We start from the raw sequence: 17698 nt of genomic DNA on the forward strand, positions 1-17698 counted from the left end.
CCAGGCGGAAAGAAACACGACTCCAATTGAATGATAATGTTACTCCCTATCTGCTGGATGTTTAAATAAGCAACTGTTCGCAAAAAAAAATCGTGATCGCTGTGAGCATATTGACTATTGACGCTAATATCAATGCCAAACTAAGACTTTCGATTACCTCCTTCCTGCACTGTTTGACTCTACTCAACTCTACTGGTAATACTATACTTCTGTCTTGCAGATGCTTCGGCTGCGATGCAGGTACGAGCACTGAAGGATTACTGCAACAACTACGACCTTACCAGCCTCAACATCAAAGCTGGAGACATTATCACGGTACTTAACTTAGATTAAACAATTGCACCAAAACTTCAGTAATTATTGAACTTGTCTACTGAAATTCATCAGTCAGTGCAGAACGCAGTGTACTATATCCTTTATGAGCAAAGTTTTTAGCATTGGTAACAACTTTTTATACATATAGCCTATATTTGTATAACTTTCACTTATACAGCGATGCAGGTTACACCAGCTCTTCATATGTTCAATTTTAGCGTAGTTATAACGTGTTAAAGTTTGTATAAAGTGTTTAAAGTGGAAATTTACACATCACCTAATTAAAATGGGTTGCTCCACAAAAACTAGTTCTTATGTAGAGATTAGTTGTTTCTAAATATTTACACCCAGTAACTGCCAGGTGAAATGTACAGTAGCTAACTGAAGTAACTGACAAAACTAACGTTAGCTTGATAATATTTCCCCAATTTAAATTGAAGAGTAAATTAGGTAAACATGGAATATAGTCAACATATCTGAACTGACACTTCATTAAAATACTGGTTAACACTAACTGGAAAAGATTTTAAATAAAACAATACACCTTCTTTTTCAAAACATTATGCCAATAGTGTAAGCTAGACTACAATGACTAGCTAGCTAAGTTGGTTAGGTTAGCATAAACATATTTCCTGCTCATTCTAAACTGTATGAATATTAATGTATGTATGCAAATAAACAAAGTCCCAGTTTCCACATTACTTAAGTAAAACGTTTAATGGTGCAACCCAATTTAGTAAATCATTAGTTTGAAACTAGCTAACATAGTTCCTAAGAACTTAGGAAGAACTTTACACCCACACTTAGTTATGGTTTTACGAATAGCTAGTGCAACCCAATCCAGTTAATGTTTTATAATTGTACACAAGTTATAACCTTATTACTTAATTGGATTTTGTAAACTGTGAGTGTGTGTGTGTGTGTGTGTGTGTCAACAGGTTTTGGAGCAGCACTCTGATGGCCGATGGAAGGGCTGTATTCACGACAACCGCACTGGAAATGACCGGGTGGGGTATTTCCCCTCCAACATGGTGGAAGTCATCAAGAGGGCAGGTGACCACCCACATCACAGCGGTGTGTGTGTGTGTGTGTTTTGGGTGGGAGGGTGTATGAGTGGCTGTATGTGTGTGAGCTCAGCAGATGTTGTGTAGCTCTAGCTGATCATTAGTTGTAGATAGCTGCAGCATCATCAGCCTCTTTAGGCAGCTCATCTGTTTTTCCCAACCTGTCAATCATTTACCAGTCACCCAAGACTGTCCCTTACTGGCTGTCAACACTCCTCCCCCCTCTCTGCCTCTATTTCTGCTCCTTCTGTCACCCTCCCTAGTTAATAAACCCAGCCTGGGGCCTGTATCACAAGCGAGAATAGTGAGTTAGCCAGTGATCTTTGCATTTGACTCACTTCATTGTATCACAAAGCTGTCTCACTTTTATCCTGGGTTAACTTCAGAGGATCAGATCAAAACCTGTCAATAGCCACACTACTGATCAGTCAGATCACAGCAACAATTCTCTCAGGATCCTGAGAGGGACAAAAGTACATTTACAATAAAGTGTTACCTAATTAACCCCATGCGGTTCACCCATTTTTTGATCTGTTCCATTTCCTGTTTTGTCACCTAACTCTCGGTTGTTGTTGATGACTAATTCAGTTTCTTCCAGGATTTCACAGAGTTTTTTTGTGATTATTGTGGCCAAAAATGCTTGACTTTGGAGCAGCTATTCTCGAAAATTGCGATACAATTTGCGATATATTGAGTATTGTGGTAAAATTGCGAAGCAAAGGAAAATAATTTGATTGTTTTTAAACTACCAATGAAGAGTTATGTAATCACTTCCTTTGATAAAAAGCATACCACATATCACAGAAACAACTATAATTCACAATCTCCTGGAGGGACTGTGCAGTACATATAAGTCTAAAGTCTCAGTCTTGCTTGACTCTCACAGCCTGCTGCACATTTGTGAAAATTCAGAATGTGAACACATCCACCACAAATATCAGATTAAAAAGTTTGTTCAGCCTCAACTAGCTTACAATTAGCTCAAGTATCAACATGATTTAAACTATTCACCCTAATATAACATGTAATATATATTTTGCCAATAATATAATTTTGAATAATGAGCCAGCTACACACTAATAGGCCACATCATGGGAAACTGGTCTGTGCAGTGTAGCAGTTTATCAAACCTGAATAGTCCTCTTTGTACTCTTTACGTCTGTTAACACCTGGTATAAACATGCATCTCCACATGCGTCCTGAGTGACCACATGTGATCAGATCTCACTTCCCCGCTCTATATGCAAATAAACACGGACATCATTTCCCTTTTCAAGACGAAATTCGTTCGTTATTCGTCCAAAGCTGTGTTCAGCTTGTTTGATAACAGGATAGGCTAAATATTCAGGATATAAATATATATTCCACGTCGGGAGAGAGAGAGAGAGAGAGAGAGAGAGAGAGAGAGATGCAGCGATGTCCCCGCAGCTGCATCTCTCCATTCAGAGACACCGTGCGCATTTAAGCATAAGATACAGCAGCATAACTTCATTGATTATTTAAATCTCCGACACGCCGACAGGATGGGTCAGGATCTAATGTTAATTAACGTTCTGTGTTCTTCTACACATCTAATAGGTCAGCTTTTACAAACACAGTCCAGGTTCATACAGTGAAACTGTTTGGAGTAAAGCAGTCGTCCTCCTGGTAAATCCTGAGTTCATTATGTTTAGCAGTGCAGCAAAACTAAAAACTGTATTTATCAATTTGACAGGACAGAAGAAACTATCCAGCAAAGTTTAGCTTCTGAAATATTTTTTTAGACAGGTGGATTACGTTTTTAATTCACATGAAAAACAAAATAATTTGTTTATCCTGTAATCAAACAAGTTGAACAGCCTTGGACAGAGGGTCCTGTGTCTAATTTGCTGGAAAATAGAGGACGTCAGTTGAGTAGGCGGTCCTTCAATGTGGCCCAGGACGCATTTACATTTACACTACTAAAAGAATGTGGCCACATGCGGCCCAGACCACCTCCAAATGTGGTCTCAGTGATTGGATTTTAATCTGTCCCCAGTGCGTCTTGGGTGCATTTACACTTGTATTTAGAGCTGTCCACTTGTGATCGGATCACCCGAGACAGATGTTAATGCCAGGTGTTAACAGGGCCTTTGTTTTTAATAAAAACATCCTGTATTAGCACATGTTTTGAATGGCCAAACACATTCTGACTAGTCACCATGAGTAATATAACCATAACATGATCAGTTGATGCTGGTGCTGTGTGAGCGGATGTTTGTCAGACTGAGGCAGAAGGAAGTTTATGCCAGCAAAGTAATTACAAGCTGATAAAGTAAACCTTCACAATGCAAAACATTCCCACCTCTGCTGTAGACAGCAAGTTAAAAAACTAAACAACAGAATCGGAGCACTTCTTTGTTGCTTAAACACATAATGTCAGTGAAGAGTAAGATTAATTTTGCCTACCCTGATAGTTATGTGAGAGATAGAAGAAATGCTCATTATTCAACCTTAAGTCCACTCTGAGTTTAAAACTGGACTCCTAACAAACTGATATATTTTCCCACACGCTCAGCCAGATGAATGGCAATTATAGATGCATATTATTAATTGCACACACTGTTAATTAGCTACATGTCAGTCAAATAGACATTATCAGGCATTTCTTTTCTTCAGGCCTTTTTTGACTATTAGTACTTTTCTTTTTTGCTCTGACAACAGGAAGAGCCTTAACTTTACTTGGAAATGTTTTGTATCACTTATTCATAAAGTAATAGTTTGTCCATCAAAAGACAAAAAAGCACCAAATGTCACTATGGATAATCCGTTTATTCTCCATACTCATTCGACACAATTGAGCATGTTGACCATATTTTTAAAAGTCGTGGGGTTTAAATTTTTACCTCGCTGATTTTCACATTTTACTGCAGCAAACCAAATTTCCCTGCAGTGTTTCATCTCATGTCATATTTAATACTCCACTCATGGTCCTGAGGATGTTATGTATGATTGGCATGTAAATAAAAACTGTACTTTGTTAATGTGAAAGCGCCCGTAGCTGGATTAGAAAACTCAAAGTTGGAAATCAGCTTTGTGATACCAGTTATCCAGGATCACAGATGTTAGGCTCAGTGAAGCCAGACTAAGTTGAACTTGCTTCGTGATAAAGGTCCCTGCTCTGCTTGACTGTGATGCTTTTGTTCATATTTCAATTTGCTTTATTGCTATAGTGGTATTACGTTTTAATTTAAATAAATATATTCCCTGTGGATATATGGATGTATTCTTTTTCTCATATTTTGATTTCAATTAATTATTCTTTTACACATTTTCTGATATGATTAGATTTGTTTTGTTTCAAGTTGACTGATCAGTTGTTGTTGTTGTTGTGTTGTTGTTGTTGTTGTTGTTTTGCACCTCCCTCCTCCTGGCTCGAGTCCAGGTCACTCCCCCTCTCAGCAGTGCCACACCCTCCTGCTCCGCAGGCCCAACCCCTGCCCCATCGCCTCGGTCAACGGACACTCATACCCCCCCACCAAAGTCCTCCCCCTGCATCTGCCTCCCCCTCCATCCCCTCACCCCAACACACAGTCCCTCCCTCGGTTCTCCTCCTTTGGGTATGTTCCACTTCCCATTTCTCCTCCTTCTCTCTCGTCTCCTCCTCTGTCCACTCCTCCTCCTCCTCCTCCTCCTCCTCTCTCCACTTCTCAGGAGCAGCAAAGTCAGACAGGTACATACTGTAGTACACTTTAAATCACAGATAAGCATCATTGTTAGTAGATAAAAACAGTTTTCCACACTGTTTGACAACATCACATATAAAGTTTGTTATATATCTGCTTGTTTTAATAAAGGATAAGTTCACCCATTTACAAGACAACATATTTTACACAGAACAGTATCTACCTGTGCAGATGTTTTGGGTTTTATTAGCGAAAGTTTTGAGATATTTGCCACTTATAAGTTTTTTCAAAGGAGATATCGCACATTCAGATATCTCAGATGCAGGTGAGTTGGAAAGTATCACTTCAATCTTGAGAAAAGAGGATCCCGCACTCTACTCTTCATCCATAAATTGTGATGCTGAGCAAGAGCAGAGTACGGGATCTTCTTTTCTCAAGGTTGAAGAGATATCCGCTGCTGAAACATCTGATGAAAGTGACAAATTTAATTTGCTTACTCATTGACCGCTCAACAGTCTGTGACTACTCCAAGAGATGCTCCTCAGCTTTTACCAAAACAAATCAATTAAAAGATCAATTACTAGTATTTTTGGGGGAAAAAAAACATGGATTTTTACATTTTTTTCTATATAGATATCAGCATTGGTCTCAAAAATTGAGGCTCTACTGTGGATTGTCTTGATTATCTGGAAAAAAAAGATGTTCAGTTTTTCAAATGTACCGTTATCCTCAGTGCTGTGGCAACCACAAAATAATGCTGTTGTTATGATGACACATGATGATACAGAAATGTCAGTGACATATCTCAAAACCTTTGCAAATAAAACCGAAACTGGTAAGGGCTAGAGTGAACTGAAATGACCAGTTTTATGGTTTCACTAACAAGTCATGTAAAGTTTTCAAGGCATATGCCTCATTTTACATAAATATTCCGGTCAGTTGGCCTGAAATATCTGGTATCATTGGACTTTTTGAAATCGCAACAAAAATTGTAAATAAATATGGTTTGAACAGTGCTTATCTGCACAATATTTGCTTGTAAGAAAGAACCTGCCTAACAGTGTGTGGGGTTTTTACAAGCCTCAAAACTTTTAACAGTTAACAGGTGGCGTGACCACAATGATTAATTCAGATTTCATGAATTTGCAGGTGTGTGAGTGCTTCTTTGTGAGCCTGAGTGTTTGCTTCATTAGTACAGAAAGGTTAAAAACATTTTATATATGAATATATTTTACACTTCATATAGCAGTTGATTAATAGCTGCTTTTGTAGTTAAAGGAACTTTCTCAAAAAATAAAATTAAATGGTGGCGGTAACAAGTGTGTGTGTGTGTGTGTGTGTGTGTGTGTGTGTGTGTGTGTGTGTGTGTGTGTTTGTGTGTGTGTGTGTGCGTGTGTGTGTGTGTGTGTGTGTGTGTGTGTGTGTGTGTGTGTGTGTTTGTGTGTGTGCGTGTGTGTGTGTGTGTGTGTGTGTGTGTGTGACAGGTTCGCGGACTGCCGAGTTGAGTCCTCAAGGATCTCCTACTTTGGGCCAGCAGAGTAGCACCAGTGAGGATATCTGGGTGCTACGCAAACCACTGGCAGGTAAACTCAACAGTGTGTGTTTGGTTGACTTCGTGTGAAACTGTGAGTAATGTGGTCTATATAATACCCTAGAATACGTGTTTGTGTTTGAAGGTGGTGACCGCAGTGGCAGCGTAGGCAGCATCGGCAGTGCTCGGTCATCAAGCAGCCTGCAGAGCTCCGGGAACACACATGTTCTGACCACACCTGCACCCAGTCCGCACCCAGCACCCACACCAGGTGTCAACACGCACGGCCTTAACGCTCCAGGCCTGAACGCACAAGCGGAAGGGGTCAAGGTAAGAGACTCCTTTATGTGGGTGTATGTTTTTTTTGCAGGTGTTTATAGTGTGTTTTGACAGATAGATCACAAAACAACATACACATCATTTCTTGGAAACGGCAAAACGTTTTCAGGAAACAACACTAGTTACCAAGTAAACCACAATTCTGTTTCCTGCTGTTTCTGTTTGTTCTTCTGAGCAGCATCGCTTTTTTTTCTACAATAGACCAAGTGCATGAAGATGATGCCCTCCTTATTCGCCCTTTTATCAATTACAGAGCATTATAAAACCTATAAATACAAACATCAACACTCCTCTTATGTGTATGTACAGTATTTTTGGTAGAGTAACAAAATATGCTAACAACATAGTTCTATTTATTATTATTTGCATGTTTTGAGTCTGAAATTGAAACCTGGCATTTCAGTCTGATAAGCATAAATGTCACTGGAGTTATTTTTTTTATCTTTACAGTTTTATTGGAACCACTGAAAATATGACAAACACATACTTTTAAGGCCACATCTGGTCTCACATCCACTGTTGCACCATGAAGTTATACTTTTAAAAAAGTTTTAAGTTAGATTAGGAGAAAGATCAACCAACCATCTAATACTAAATGTATTAGATGGTTAATATCACCTCCACAACAACACAAACTTGCCCACTACAGTCCAGATAGAGAGGTTATAGATACAGGTGTTTGTCTTTGTATTTTATTGTATGTGCATATTTTTTCTCCCACAGTCTAGTTTGCTTTCATTTTATAGTCTTGTGATGTCATGCACCTTGCAGGTCTGCTCTCTTACACCTTCAGTGCATTCTAAATCTAATTTCATCACCGGACGTAACTTGTCTATTTTTAGTTACTACCTGGAACTTTAGCAACTAGTTAAATTTGATGGTGGTAATGTATTACGCTGGGGGGGGGGGGCCTCGTCTGTTTTATGAAGTATTTATTCCAGGGTTTCAGCTGCACCGGTATTGGTAAATTGCAGGAAATGCATGAGGTGGAGAGTCACAGGTCTTTTATATGAGCACTTAGTCTGCCGAACTGAGTCACAGGCCCCTCTGGGATCTGAATGATTATGCTTGAGTAAACGTTTCATTTTCTGTGAGTGTGTATGAGCGTGTTTGTGTGTTTTAGCTCCTGGCCACCGTGCTGTCCCAGTCAGTAAAAGCCAAGGAGCACCTCTTGGAGCAGTCGCAGTCTGTTGAGCAGTCGACGAGTAAGCACACAAACTCACACAAATATTTTCAGCTTTAGTTGAAGTGATAATTTGTGTCATATTTCATTGAAGTTAAAAGTCAGTTTTGCTGCCGCGTTCTACTAATTGATCAAACACAACCAAGATTTAAACAGACAGCACAGTGTAAAGTTTGTCTTCACTTCCTATTACTAATAATGCCAGTGATTCAAAAAAAGGCACTCTGTCAGAAGTAAAGTGATTAAATACTACAATTCAAGATGATCAAAGCAGTGTTCACACATACAAGAAGTAGATCAGGGCTTGTTTGGATTGCTGCCTTTGTGAATCATGTTTTTCTTCATTTCACTTTTAGTCCAACTGGCTCCTTAAAGACCAACTTTCTATTCATATCAGACACAAGAAGCATTTCTTTCTTCCACCCCTGAAGAACTGAAGTTGAACTTATGCCTTATTTATAAAGGCTGTCCAAAAATGTTGCTGTAAACATCTACGGACAGATCGCTCTTTCTTGGGATGAAAAAATTATGGTTCTCAGGAGATTTAAGATTCAGCTGCAACAATGATGGTTTGCATCTAGTAAGCGGAATAATCTTTGTGTAATTAACCTGGACAGTGATAGCCACCATAGCTAAGGAAACAGAAAAATCAAAACTCCTCAGTGTAACATACATGAAAAAGTAAATGGACTGCATTTATATAGCACCTTTCTAGTCTCCAGAGCACTCAAAGTGCTTTACAGTACATGCCAACATTCACCAGTTCACACACACATTCATACACTGATGGCAGAGGCTGCCATGCAAGGTGCCAACCTGCTCATTAGGAGGATTTTCTAACGCTCATTCACACACACACACTCACACACCGATGGCACAGCCTTCAGGAGTAATTTGGGGTTCAGTATCTTGCCTAAGGACACTTTGACATGCAGAACGGAGGGGCCAGGAATCAAATCGCCAATCTCCCGATTAGTGGCTGTGGCTCTACCTCTGAGCCACAGCCGCCCCTTAAAGGAAGCATAAAAACATGTAAACTCTGCTCTAATAAATCAGCAGATGATGTTGAAATGGGCACTCTTTATGTTTTGGACTGGCAAGTTGTCCTATCATTTATTAGCCACAGCCTTTATTGAATAACTATATTATCAACTATATTGGAGCAAGGCCCAGATGTAGCTTGTAAGCTTCAATCCTTTCAAGTGAATTACAAGCTAAATGGTGCTAACAACTATAAGCAGCCACACTCTTGTTATCAGTTGAGTATTTTCCTGGCACTGAAAAATGTAATACATACTGTATACGATGTGTGTAAAAACATTTTTGATGAATTTATATAGATATAAAGTGTATCGTCTCTATATATTCTGTCTAAGGTTTCATAGTTGTTGAACTCATCCCACTTTGATGATAAATTAGCATATTAAATTTGTCATATGTCCAGTGAATTAAGTGATATGTGGGAAGTGTTGTGCTGAAACATCACCGCAAAGTCTGCCAAGCATCAAAGCTGTTATCAAAATTATTATGAAGGACTGTATAAGCAGAAAACTATTAGGCCTGAAAACTAAAACACTACCAAGACGGGCTATTTATAAATAATAAGTTTGCAAAACATATCTACATCAAATAAAACTCTATGTCATATCACAGCACTGACTAGATTTTCTTAAGATCAAACTAAACTTTTTTTTTAGATTAAAAATGCATTCATAAAAATTAAATCAAAAGGTCTGTAAAAAGAAATGAACTATGTGTGGGTAATGGTAACATATTTTAACTTTTTTCTCTCTTTTTTTTTCTCACTCTCCCCACTGCTCAACCTTCACCCCAAGGCTCCTCCACTTCCACCGTTCATGAACAGCGGTCATTTGAGCGCAAGGCAGAGGAGGATGATGGGAAAGTGAGTTTTTGGATGGCAGATTGGTTCATTCTGGGGGGCTCCTCTTTCTGTTGCTTCTTCTCAACAATCGCTGTGGTTTGGACATCTACGAGGGGTTGGGTGCACTGGGTAAAAGCGAGGTATCTGCTAGGGTGGTTGTGTCTCACCTGAAAAGATGACACTTTGAGGACGGCCACGCCACTGCAGTCTCTGTGACTGAGTGCGTCACCATGGAGACAGGCAGAGTGATAGACACATCGAGGAGTCAGTTGCTGTCTTGCCTTCTGTCCCTCCACCCTCCCCTTGCCCTTGCACCACACTGAGATGCCAGGCACCTGCATGTTGCTGCTCTGTTCTAGAACCTGCCAGCACTGTGTGTTCTATGAGGGTTAAACTGTCCGTGTGTGTTCTAGAAGCAAGCAGGCACCACGTTCTAGAATCAAGCATTTTCTGGTTGCCAGGAGACAGCAACGATCTGTTATAGAAGCATTGGCAGTAGTATTTTTAGTGTGTCGTCATTGGTTGACCTCATTCATCGGGATACAGGCGACTCTGAAGTCATTTACATCATTCAGCATGTACTGTGTATCAATGGTTGTTTAAAGGGTCAGTTCACCCAAATTGCAGAAACATTCATTTGCACTTATCCTTGGTGGTATCTGGTTCCAGGCCTCTGAATAACCACCCACTTTGTTCAGTATTTAAATATTTCTTGGTGTGCACACTGAAAGATATTTTCCACGACTGGAGAAACAATAAACCAATCAGAGCTTTGTAGGCGGGGTTATAAATTGGGACATCATCATCCTACATAGCTAGCAGTATCGTTCTTTGAATTAGTCCTGGCGTTGAAACATTGCAGGATCTACTGTTTTGTATGCTAAAGACAGGTTGTAGTGGTGTGTGTTTTGCGTTCTATTACATACAGCTTGCTAATAAGTTCCCATTCTTTGCTGTTAAAACAGTTTTCTAGATTTTGTTGTAGGGCAAGTTTACATTATGGGGTTTCAGAGGAGGTTTCTGTGCTGTTTTCTAGAGCAGTCCTCTTTGCAGTGCTGTCTTCTCTCCTCTGTTCTAGAACTGTTTTCTCTCCCATGTTCTAGAACTGTCTTCTCTCCTATTTTCTAGAACAGTTTTCTCACCTGAATTCTAGAACAGTTTTCTCTCCTGTGTTCTAGAACTGTCTTTTCTCCTATTTTCTAGAAAAGTTTTCTCTCCTGTGTTCTAGAACAACCTCTTCTCCTAAATTCTAGAACTGTCTTCTCTCCTGTTTTCTAGAACAGTCTATTCTCCTATTTTCTAGAACTTTCTTCTCTCCTGTTCTAGAACTGTCTTTTCTCCTACTTTCTAGAACAGTCTTCTCACCTAAATTCTAGAACTGTCTTCTCTCCTATGTTCTAGAACAGTCTTCTCTGTGTTTCAGAGCAGGCTGCTATGCTGTGTTCTAGAACAGGTCTCAGTTCTGTGCTGTAGAAGAAGCCTGTGCACTCTTCTAGAAGCAGGCAGTAGTGTTCTGTGCTCTAGAAGCAGGCAGTAGTGTTTTGTGTTCTGTGTTCTAGAAGCAGGCAGTAGTGGCGTGGCTGGGTGAGTTTCAGCTGCAGTTCTACACCACCCACTTCCTCACCGCGGGATATGATCTAGACACCATTAGCCGCATGACCCCTGAGGTAAGGTCATGACCCCTGACCCCCTCACGCCCCGCCCCTTGTTTGTCAAGGCTCCGCCCAGCACAGCTCTCAAATCAGCTCCCCACTGACCTGGATGATGTCATCATGACCCTCCTGTCTCTGTCACCTGACCCCCCGGTGTGAGTCCTGAGCCTCAGCCAGTCACTTCTCATACTCTGTCTGCTTCATTTACATACCCGTGTTCACACATGGCTGTGTGCTCCAGTCTGTGCTCGCTGTAAACGCTACTCTGTTTGTCCTTGAGTGTGTTTCAAGTGCCATTGTGTGTAAGTGTATATGTATATATATATATATATATGTGTGTGTGTGTGTGTGTGTGTGTACTGAAGCAGACGCAGTGGTATGACGTAAATCCCCTAAGGGCAGGGGACTCTCATCAGAGATTATCCAAAGCAGAATATTCCTGAAGGCACATCACATGCATCTTATGTAGAAATGTCAGACGTATGCATAAAATTGTTTACATTTAAAAGGAAAAAAACATCTACGGTGGTTGTGGTGAATTTCTGATGCGACTAAGTTTGCTTTGCTTTGAAGGACCTGACAGGGATTGGGGTCATGAAGCCTGGACATCGGAAGAAGTTAACATCAGAGATCAGCAAGCTGCCCTCCACAGACTGGCTGCCAGACCACAAGCCTGTAAGGCTCTCACGTGTACTATACAAACTAGAATAAAGGGGATGTATTGAATTTTGGTGGCTGCACACACACAAGCTTAAGTGAACAAGCCTTTTTTTATTCATCTCTGTGTGTTTGTGTGTTTTTAGGCCAATCTGGCAGACTGGCTGTCTCACCTGGGTCTTAGTCAGTACTACCAGGTTCTGGTGCAGAATGGATATGAAAATATTGACTTCATTTCTGACATCAGCCTCGAGGATCTGCAAGAGATCGGCATTACTAAGCTTGGTAAGCTTAGCACAGCCACACCATTAATATTGGACATGAGATTTAATTGGTGCAGCAGTGGGATACAGTAACATAATTTATGATTTTAGCATTATGAAGTTTGTTGAGATACTTTACATCTAAGTGTGTTCCAACTTAAAAGACATTTTGTGAAATGCAATCTTTGCTTCCCCAGTATGATATACTGTATTTCACGTTGGAACAGGATTTTGAGTCATGACAAAAGAAGGAAGTGTCAAAATTAATTTAATTAACAAGGTGTTTCACGCCTACTAGTGCAGGATGAGGTCACTATTAACCACTTATCATATAATTTCCCCCCTTTGTTTCATCTTAAGTAGCTTTAAGGTTTCCTATTATTGTCTTATTCTATACTGTCTGACACTATCATATATATATTTTGTATCACCATGTTCCAATGAAGTTGTGTTGTGATATTTACACTGAGTGAAATTTTTAAATCAGAGACTCCATGTTTTTTTAAGACTGCACTATCCATCAAATGGAAATATTCTAGATGTGTTCTGCGTCATTTCATACACATTTTCTCCTAAATTCAGCCTGACATATTTGGTATCTTTGAAAACTGTAGGATCTCCACACAAATTTAAAGTAAAGTTCTTTGGGTTTGAACAATGTTTTGCTACATGGCATGAATTCGTATTGACTGGCTCAGCAGTAGGCCACTGCTTAATACGGGCTTAGAGATTCACTTTGACAGTTTTCCAGGTAATTAAAGTGTCCTTTTCACTGTTAATCTCTTTGCTTTGCAGTCTAAATCTATGTTGTTATTCTCTTGCTACCTCACACTATTTTTCCCTTCTTCTCCCCCACATCTCCGCCTCTTCTCAGGCCATCAGAAGAAGCTGATGCTAGGAGTGAGAAGACTGAAAGAGCTACAGAGAGGAGAGAGTGGCTTGGAGCCTCCTCAGAGCCCCTCTACACCTCCGTCCAGCCCAGGCGGCAGCTCAGAGCCGCGGAGGGAGGCGAGGAAGCAGAGGGACGGCGCTCCCAGCCCCCTGGCCAAACCTCGCCCGGGTCTCACTCATTCACAGACCCCTCCCCACACACCGACGCAAACTCCACCACAAACCCCCCCACACGCTCGCACCCAGCAGGCCTCCCCCAGGGCTCGGCCACGTCCCTCCACCCAGATGGCGGCAGTGGATTCATCGGTGCCGCTGCTCTGCCTGCCCAGTGAGGAGGAAGAGCGACGGAGAACTCACAGTCTAATTGGCTCAGAAACAGACTCTAGATACGCCACTGTGTGCCGCAGCAGCTCCGCGCGTACTGCTGCGCCTAATGATGTCACTGTTAACCGCAGCCAATCATCTGTCACACTCCGTCCTCGCAGAAAAGGTCGGCCCCCAACGCCACCTAAACGGTCCTGTTCTTCCATTACCGGAGGTGACGGGGAGGGAGAAGGACAGGGGGAGGGGCTTCTAGGGCTGCCAACCTATCGAGAGCGCCGAGCCAGTGACTGCGGCAGCCTTGGATCAGCTCTAAGAGCTCAGGACTCAGCGGGCCTGGAGAGATCAGAGGGGGCCTCTGGGAGTGTGCGCAGCCTCGCCGCCATGCTGGAGACATCCATCGTGGGTGGAGCCAAAACCCTGCCGAGGAATCTGGGAAGCAGCACCAACTACCTGCAGGTGTTTGTGTGTGTGTGTGTGTGTGTTCAGTGTGGGTTGTGAGCATTGCATTTCAAATAGCATATTAGCAAAGAACGTGTAAGTCTGTAACAGTCATGTGTTCTCCAGGTGAGTCCACCTTTACTTCGTCGCCAGGCTGGCTCAGGTGGACTTGGATCCGAGGAGGATGATATCTTAAGTCGACGCAGGACCATCAGCGGACCAGAGGGCCTTCCTGGTGATCAGACTGGCCTTTCACCTCGTCAACTAGCCCAGAAACGTCCAGAGCCCCGACCTCGCTCCATTGTCGTCGCCTCAGTAACAGAAATCACAGACGGCACCGCAACCCTCCGGAGGAAGCCTCGTCCTCTGGCGACAGACTCTGAAGCATCTGCGAATGTGGCTACCACTGTTGTTACGATGACAACTGGTTCTGACACCATACGCAGGAGACCACGCACATCTGAGCATTCAGAAAGTGTCATTCAAAGCAATAACCAATCAGACTCTCCCAGCGGTCAAACAGATAGCAGCTGGAAAAACGGAGGTGAGCCGCAGCAGAACGGCGGCGTGGTCCTGAGGCGGAGGCCGGTGTCTGAGGTCTCTGATAGGACGGAGACCAGCAGGGAGAGCTGTGAGTGGATGGAGGCCAGGAAGTCTTTGAAGCCACCGGTCTCACCCAAACCATCCACAGTCACCCTGAGGAAGGCACAAGCTGACCCCCCAACCCCGACTCGCAGAGTCCCCATACCAGGTCCTGATAATACTGATACGGCACAGAGTCCAGGTGAAATATACATACACGCCTTTGAAGATTTGGCATTCAGTCATAAAATTCTGCTTCTGTGACTGTGTATGTAGTCAGTCAGTATTCATAACACTTTAAAGCCACTATGAGTACATTTTGTGATTACAAAATTATTCTGCCACTGAGGAGTGCCAGAGTCAGACATTTCAAATTCCATATTTAGGAGAGATTGTTAAAACAGTGCAGGGGGCTGCATTGATGGGGCGTGTTGTTTAAGATACCGATGAGACAATGAAATATGATCCAGGACCTCCAGTTGGAAAAGATTTATTGTTTAAAGGCTTATCAAACACCAAAACACTGATCGTTTGTAATATATCATGAGACAGATAACTCTATAAAAGTTATGGTGGCAACTATTTTACCTTTGGTTGGAACGGTGGTATAATTATATGTATTATACCTTTTATACTTGATTATATTTATTACAAAAATGCAGTTGTTGCCTCTGTATATTTAAATGACTTCACTCCTGAGAGTGTTCAGTACAGCAAACATTAAAAACTTTCATGAATTATTTATGCAGTATGTTAAATCAGTTGTTGATGGTATCAGCAACAGAGTGGCGTTTACTTTATGCATGATAATGTATTACAGATTATTAATTCAAAGTAAGTAGAGATTTAGCAAAACCTTTTCAAATAAATCAGTGTCGTTTGACCTTTTACCACCCACTACCTTTTGGGAATGGTCTGCCTCAGGTATAAAACAAATTATTTTTGATCGTTTGACGCTTGTGATGAATTTGGACATAATGTTTTTTTAAGAATAATGACATTGTTTGGACAGACAGCTTTGGAGACATCATATGTTCAGGTTTTAGTTGTATGCTCTGCTATGCATTGTGACTGGAGTATATAGAGTATAATCTATTCATGTTTATATTAAATGTTCCGATTCATGTCACGTCTTATAACGCTAGAAGTTTGTGAATGTTCTCCATAGTGCTGGCATAGTACGGACAAACCGTGGGAGGGAAAAGATTTTTAACATCAGATCCTTAAAGATTGGCTTTATTAATGATCTTTTAACTCTTTCATTCACTTTTGTATGTAGCAACAGTTTCACTGTAGGTCTGGTAGGTGTGTATATGACTACATTGGCCAGTTAAATATAAACTGACATCTTTCTGTCTGACTCTCACCAGAACCGAAGCGTGTCCCTCCTCCTGTATCTCCGAAACCCCGCGGGCCTCCGACAGCACCCAAACCAGGCAAAGCAATAGTAGCTTCAGCTACCATGAGCCCTAGTCCAGTTGCTACCAGCCCAGCTGAAGCCAGCCCCACCCTGGCCCCAAAACCCTCCTCTCCGCCGTCTGCCACCCCTCTTCCAGCTCCCGACACCCCCTCTGCTCCCTCCCTCTCTCCGGGACTCCCTCTTACCTCCCCTTCTCCAGCCCAGAGTCCCTCCACCCCCTCGCCACACCCTGTCAAACCCCCTCGCTCCTCCATCGCCGGCCTATCCATTGACCTGCTGGGAGGACAGGAGGAAGAGGAAAGGAGGAGAGAGGAAGAGGAGAGGAGGAGAGAGAGGGAGCAAAAGAAGCACAAAGAGCAGGAGGAGGAGAGGAAGAGAGAAGAGGAAGAGAATCTAAGGAAGGAAGGAGCAAAGGAAGAGGTGGAGAGTCAAGTAGAGGAAGAAGAGGAGGCGCAGCATCGTTTGGAGGAGACCAGTGCCTCCTTGGCTGAAGCTCTGCAGGCTGTAGAACATAAAATGAAACAAGAGGATACACAAAATGAGTGAGTATTTTAAGATTTTAATCAGAAAATATCATTTATATCCAACAACAAATCATGAATACTTTGTTGTTGGATATGAATGATGATGGCACCCAGGATCAGGGCAAATATTACCTATACCTACCTATAACCATACAAGGTGTTGTAAGATAAATCTCAGGGGTTATGAGATCATTAATGGGATGTAAAGAAGAAAAATTATACCCTATACTCAAATTTAGATCCTTTTTTCTGACTTTCTTATGTTTGTATTTTTTCTCATGAAATACTAGATATTTTCTTCTATATAGGCCTTAAACAGTTATTCAGATGAAACAACCTGAGAGGTTTAGGGGGGTAATAATGACTCTTTGGTTAAACTGCTTATGACTAATAGACTTATTCCACCTATGACAAGCGTTCACAAGCAGATGCTGCTTCATTTCATGGGTTTACTAGTCAAAAAGGTTGCATGAAGTGCATGGGGTCATCCAGGGTTCATGAAAGTTAAAGTCATGTTTATTTTCTACTTAGACTATGACAGTGACATCCAAGGCTTGGATGGGTATGAAAATGTCTCAATTAAATCATCATTGCAAAATGTGAGCAACTATATTAGAAAATATTTGGTGGTTTGATAAAAAATGTACAAGTCTATGAACATAAAAACACAAGAAGAGAGTGTTTACATCCATTCACCTTACTTAAAATCTGTTGCATGCACCACTAACATTGAGCTGAATCTAAAGATGACACTTTGTAGAGACCTGATAGGTTCACTTTCACTGGTTCACTTTCAGATTCTCGGTCAATGTTGGATGAATTAAACAACTAGGGTGCAGTGTTTTGTTCCCATTTGCAAGTGTTCTGAATTGTGCTCTAATTAGCGCCTCCGGCATCTAAACCATAACAAGGCCGGTGAGTCTGATGGGTATTGTAGTATTAAAAGCCACTCTACATAATGAACAGGAAAAGCTTGATGTTGAGGAACA

General features: G+C 41.5%; 1 protein-coding gene across 3 annotated transcripts in view; it reads left to right on the forward strand.

Annotated features, from left to right (window-relative positions):
• si:dkeyp-9d4.3 (caskin-1) overlaps positions 1 to 17698 on the forward strand; it is a 39919-nt gene that overhangs the window by 19837 nt on the left and 2384 nt on the right. Inside the window, exons 9-20 of one of the 3 annotated variants that reach the window (XM_067585126.1) lie at positions 221 to 315; positions 1254 to 1389; positions 6508 to 6606; positions 6700 to 6884; positions 8017 to 8098; positions 9912 to 9979; positions 11518 to 11625; positions 12184 to 12285; positions 12414 to 12552; positions 13405 to 14201; positions 14310 to 14967; positions 16136 to 16727. In XM_067585126.1, coding sequence (XP_067441227.1) covers positions 221 to 315; positions 1254 to 1389; positions 6508 to 6606; positions 6700 to 6884; positions 8017 to 8098; positions 9912 to 9979; positions 11518 to 11625; positions 12184 to 12285; positions 12414 to 12552; positions 13405 to 14201; positions 14310 to 14967; positions 16136 to 16727 — 3061 coding nt within the window. The remainder of the gene's footprint in view (positions 1 to 220; positions 316 to 1253; positions 1390 to 6507; positions 6607 to 6699; positions 6885 to 8016; positions 8099 to 9911; positions 9980 to 11517; positions 11626 to 12183; positions 12286 to 12413; positions 12553 to 13404; positions 14202 to 14309; positions 14968 to 16135; positions 16728 to 17698) is intronic. The other 2 variants (XM_067585127.1, XM_067585128.1) reach the window with 2 other exon arrangements.

This window comes from Thunnus thynnus, chromosome 3 (assembly GCF_963924715.1).
Source record: "Thunnus thynnus chromosome 3, fThuThy2.1, whole genome shotgun sequence".
NCBI classification, from domain to species: Eukaryota; Metazoa; Chordata; class Actinopteri; order Scombriformes; family Scombridae; genus Thunnus; species Thunnus thynnus.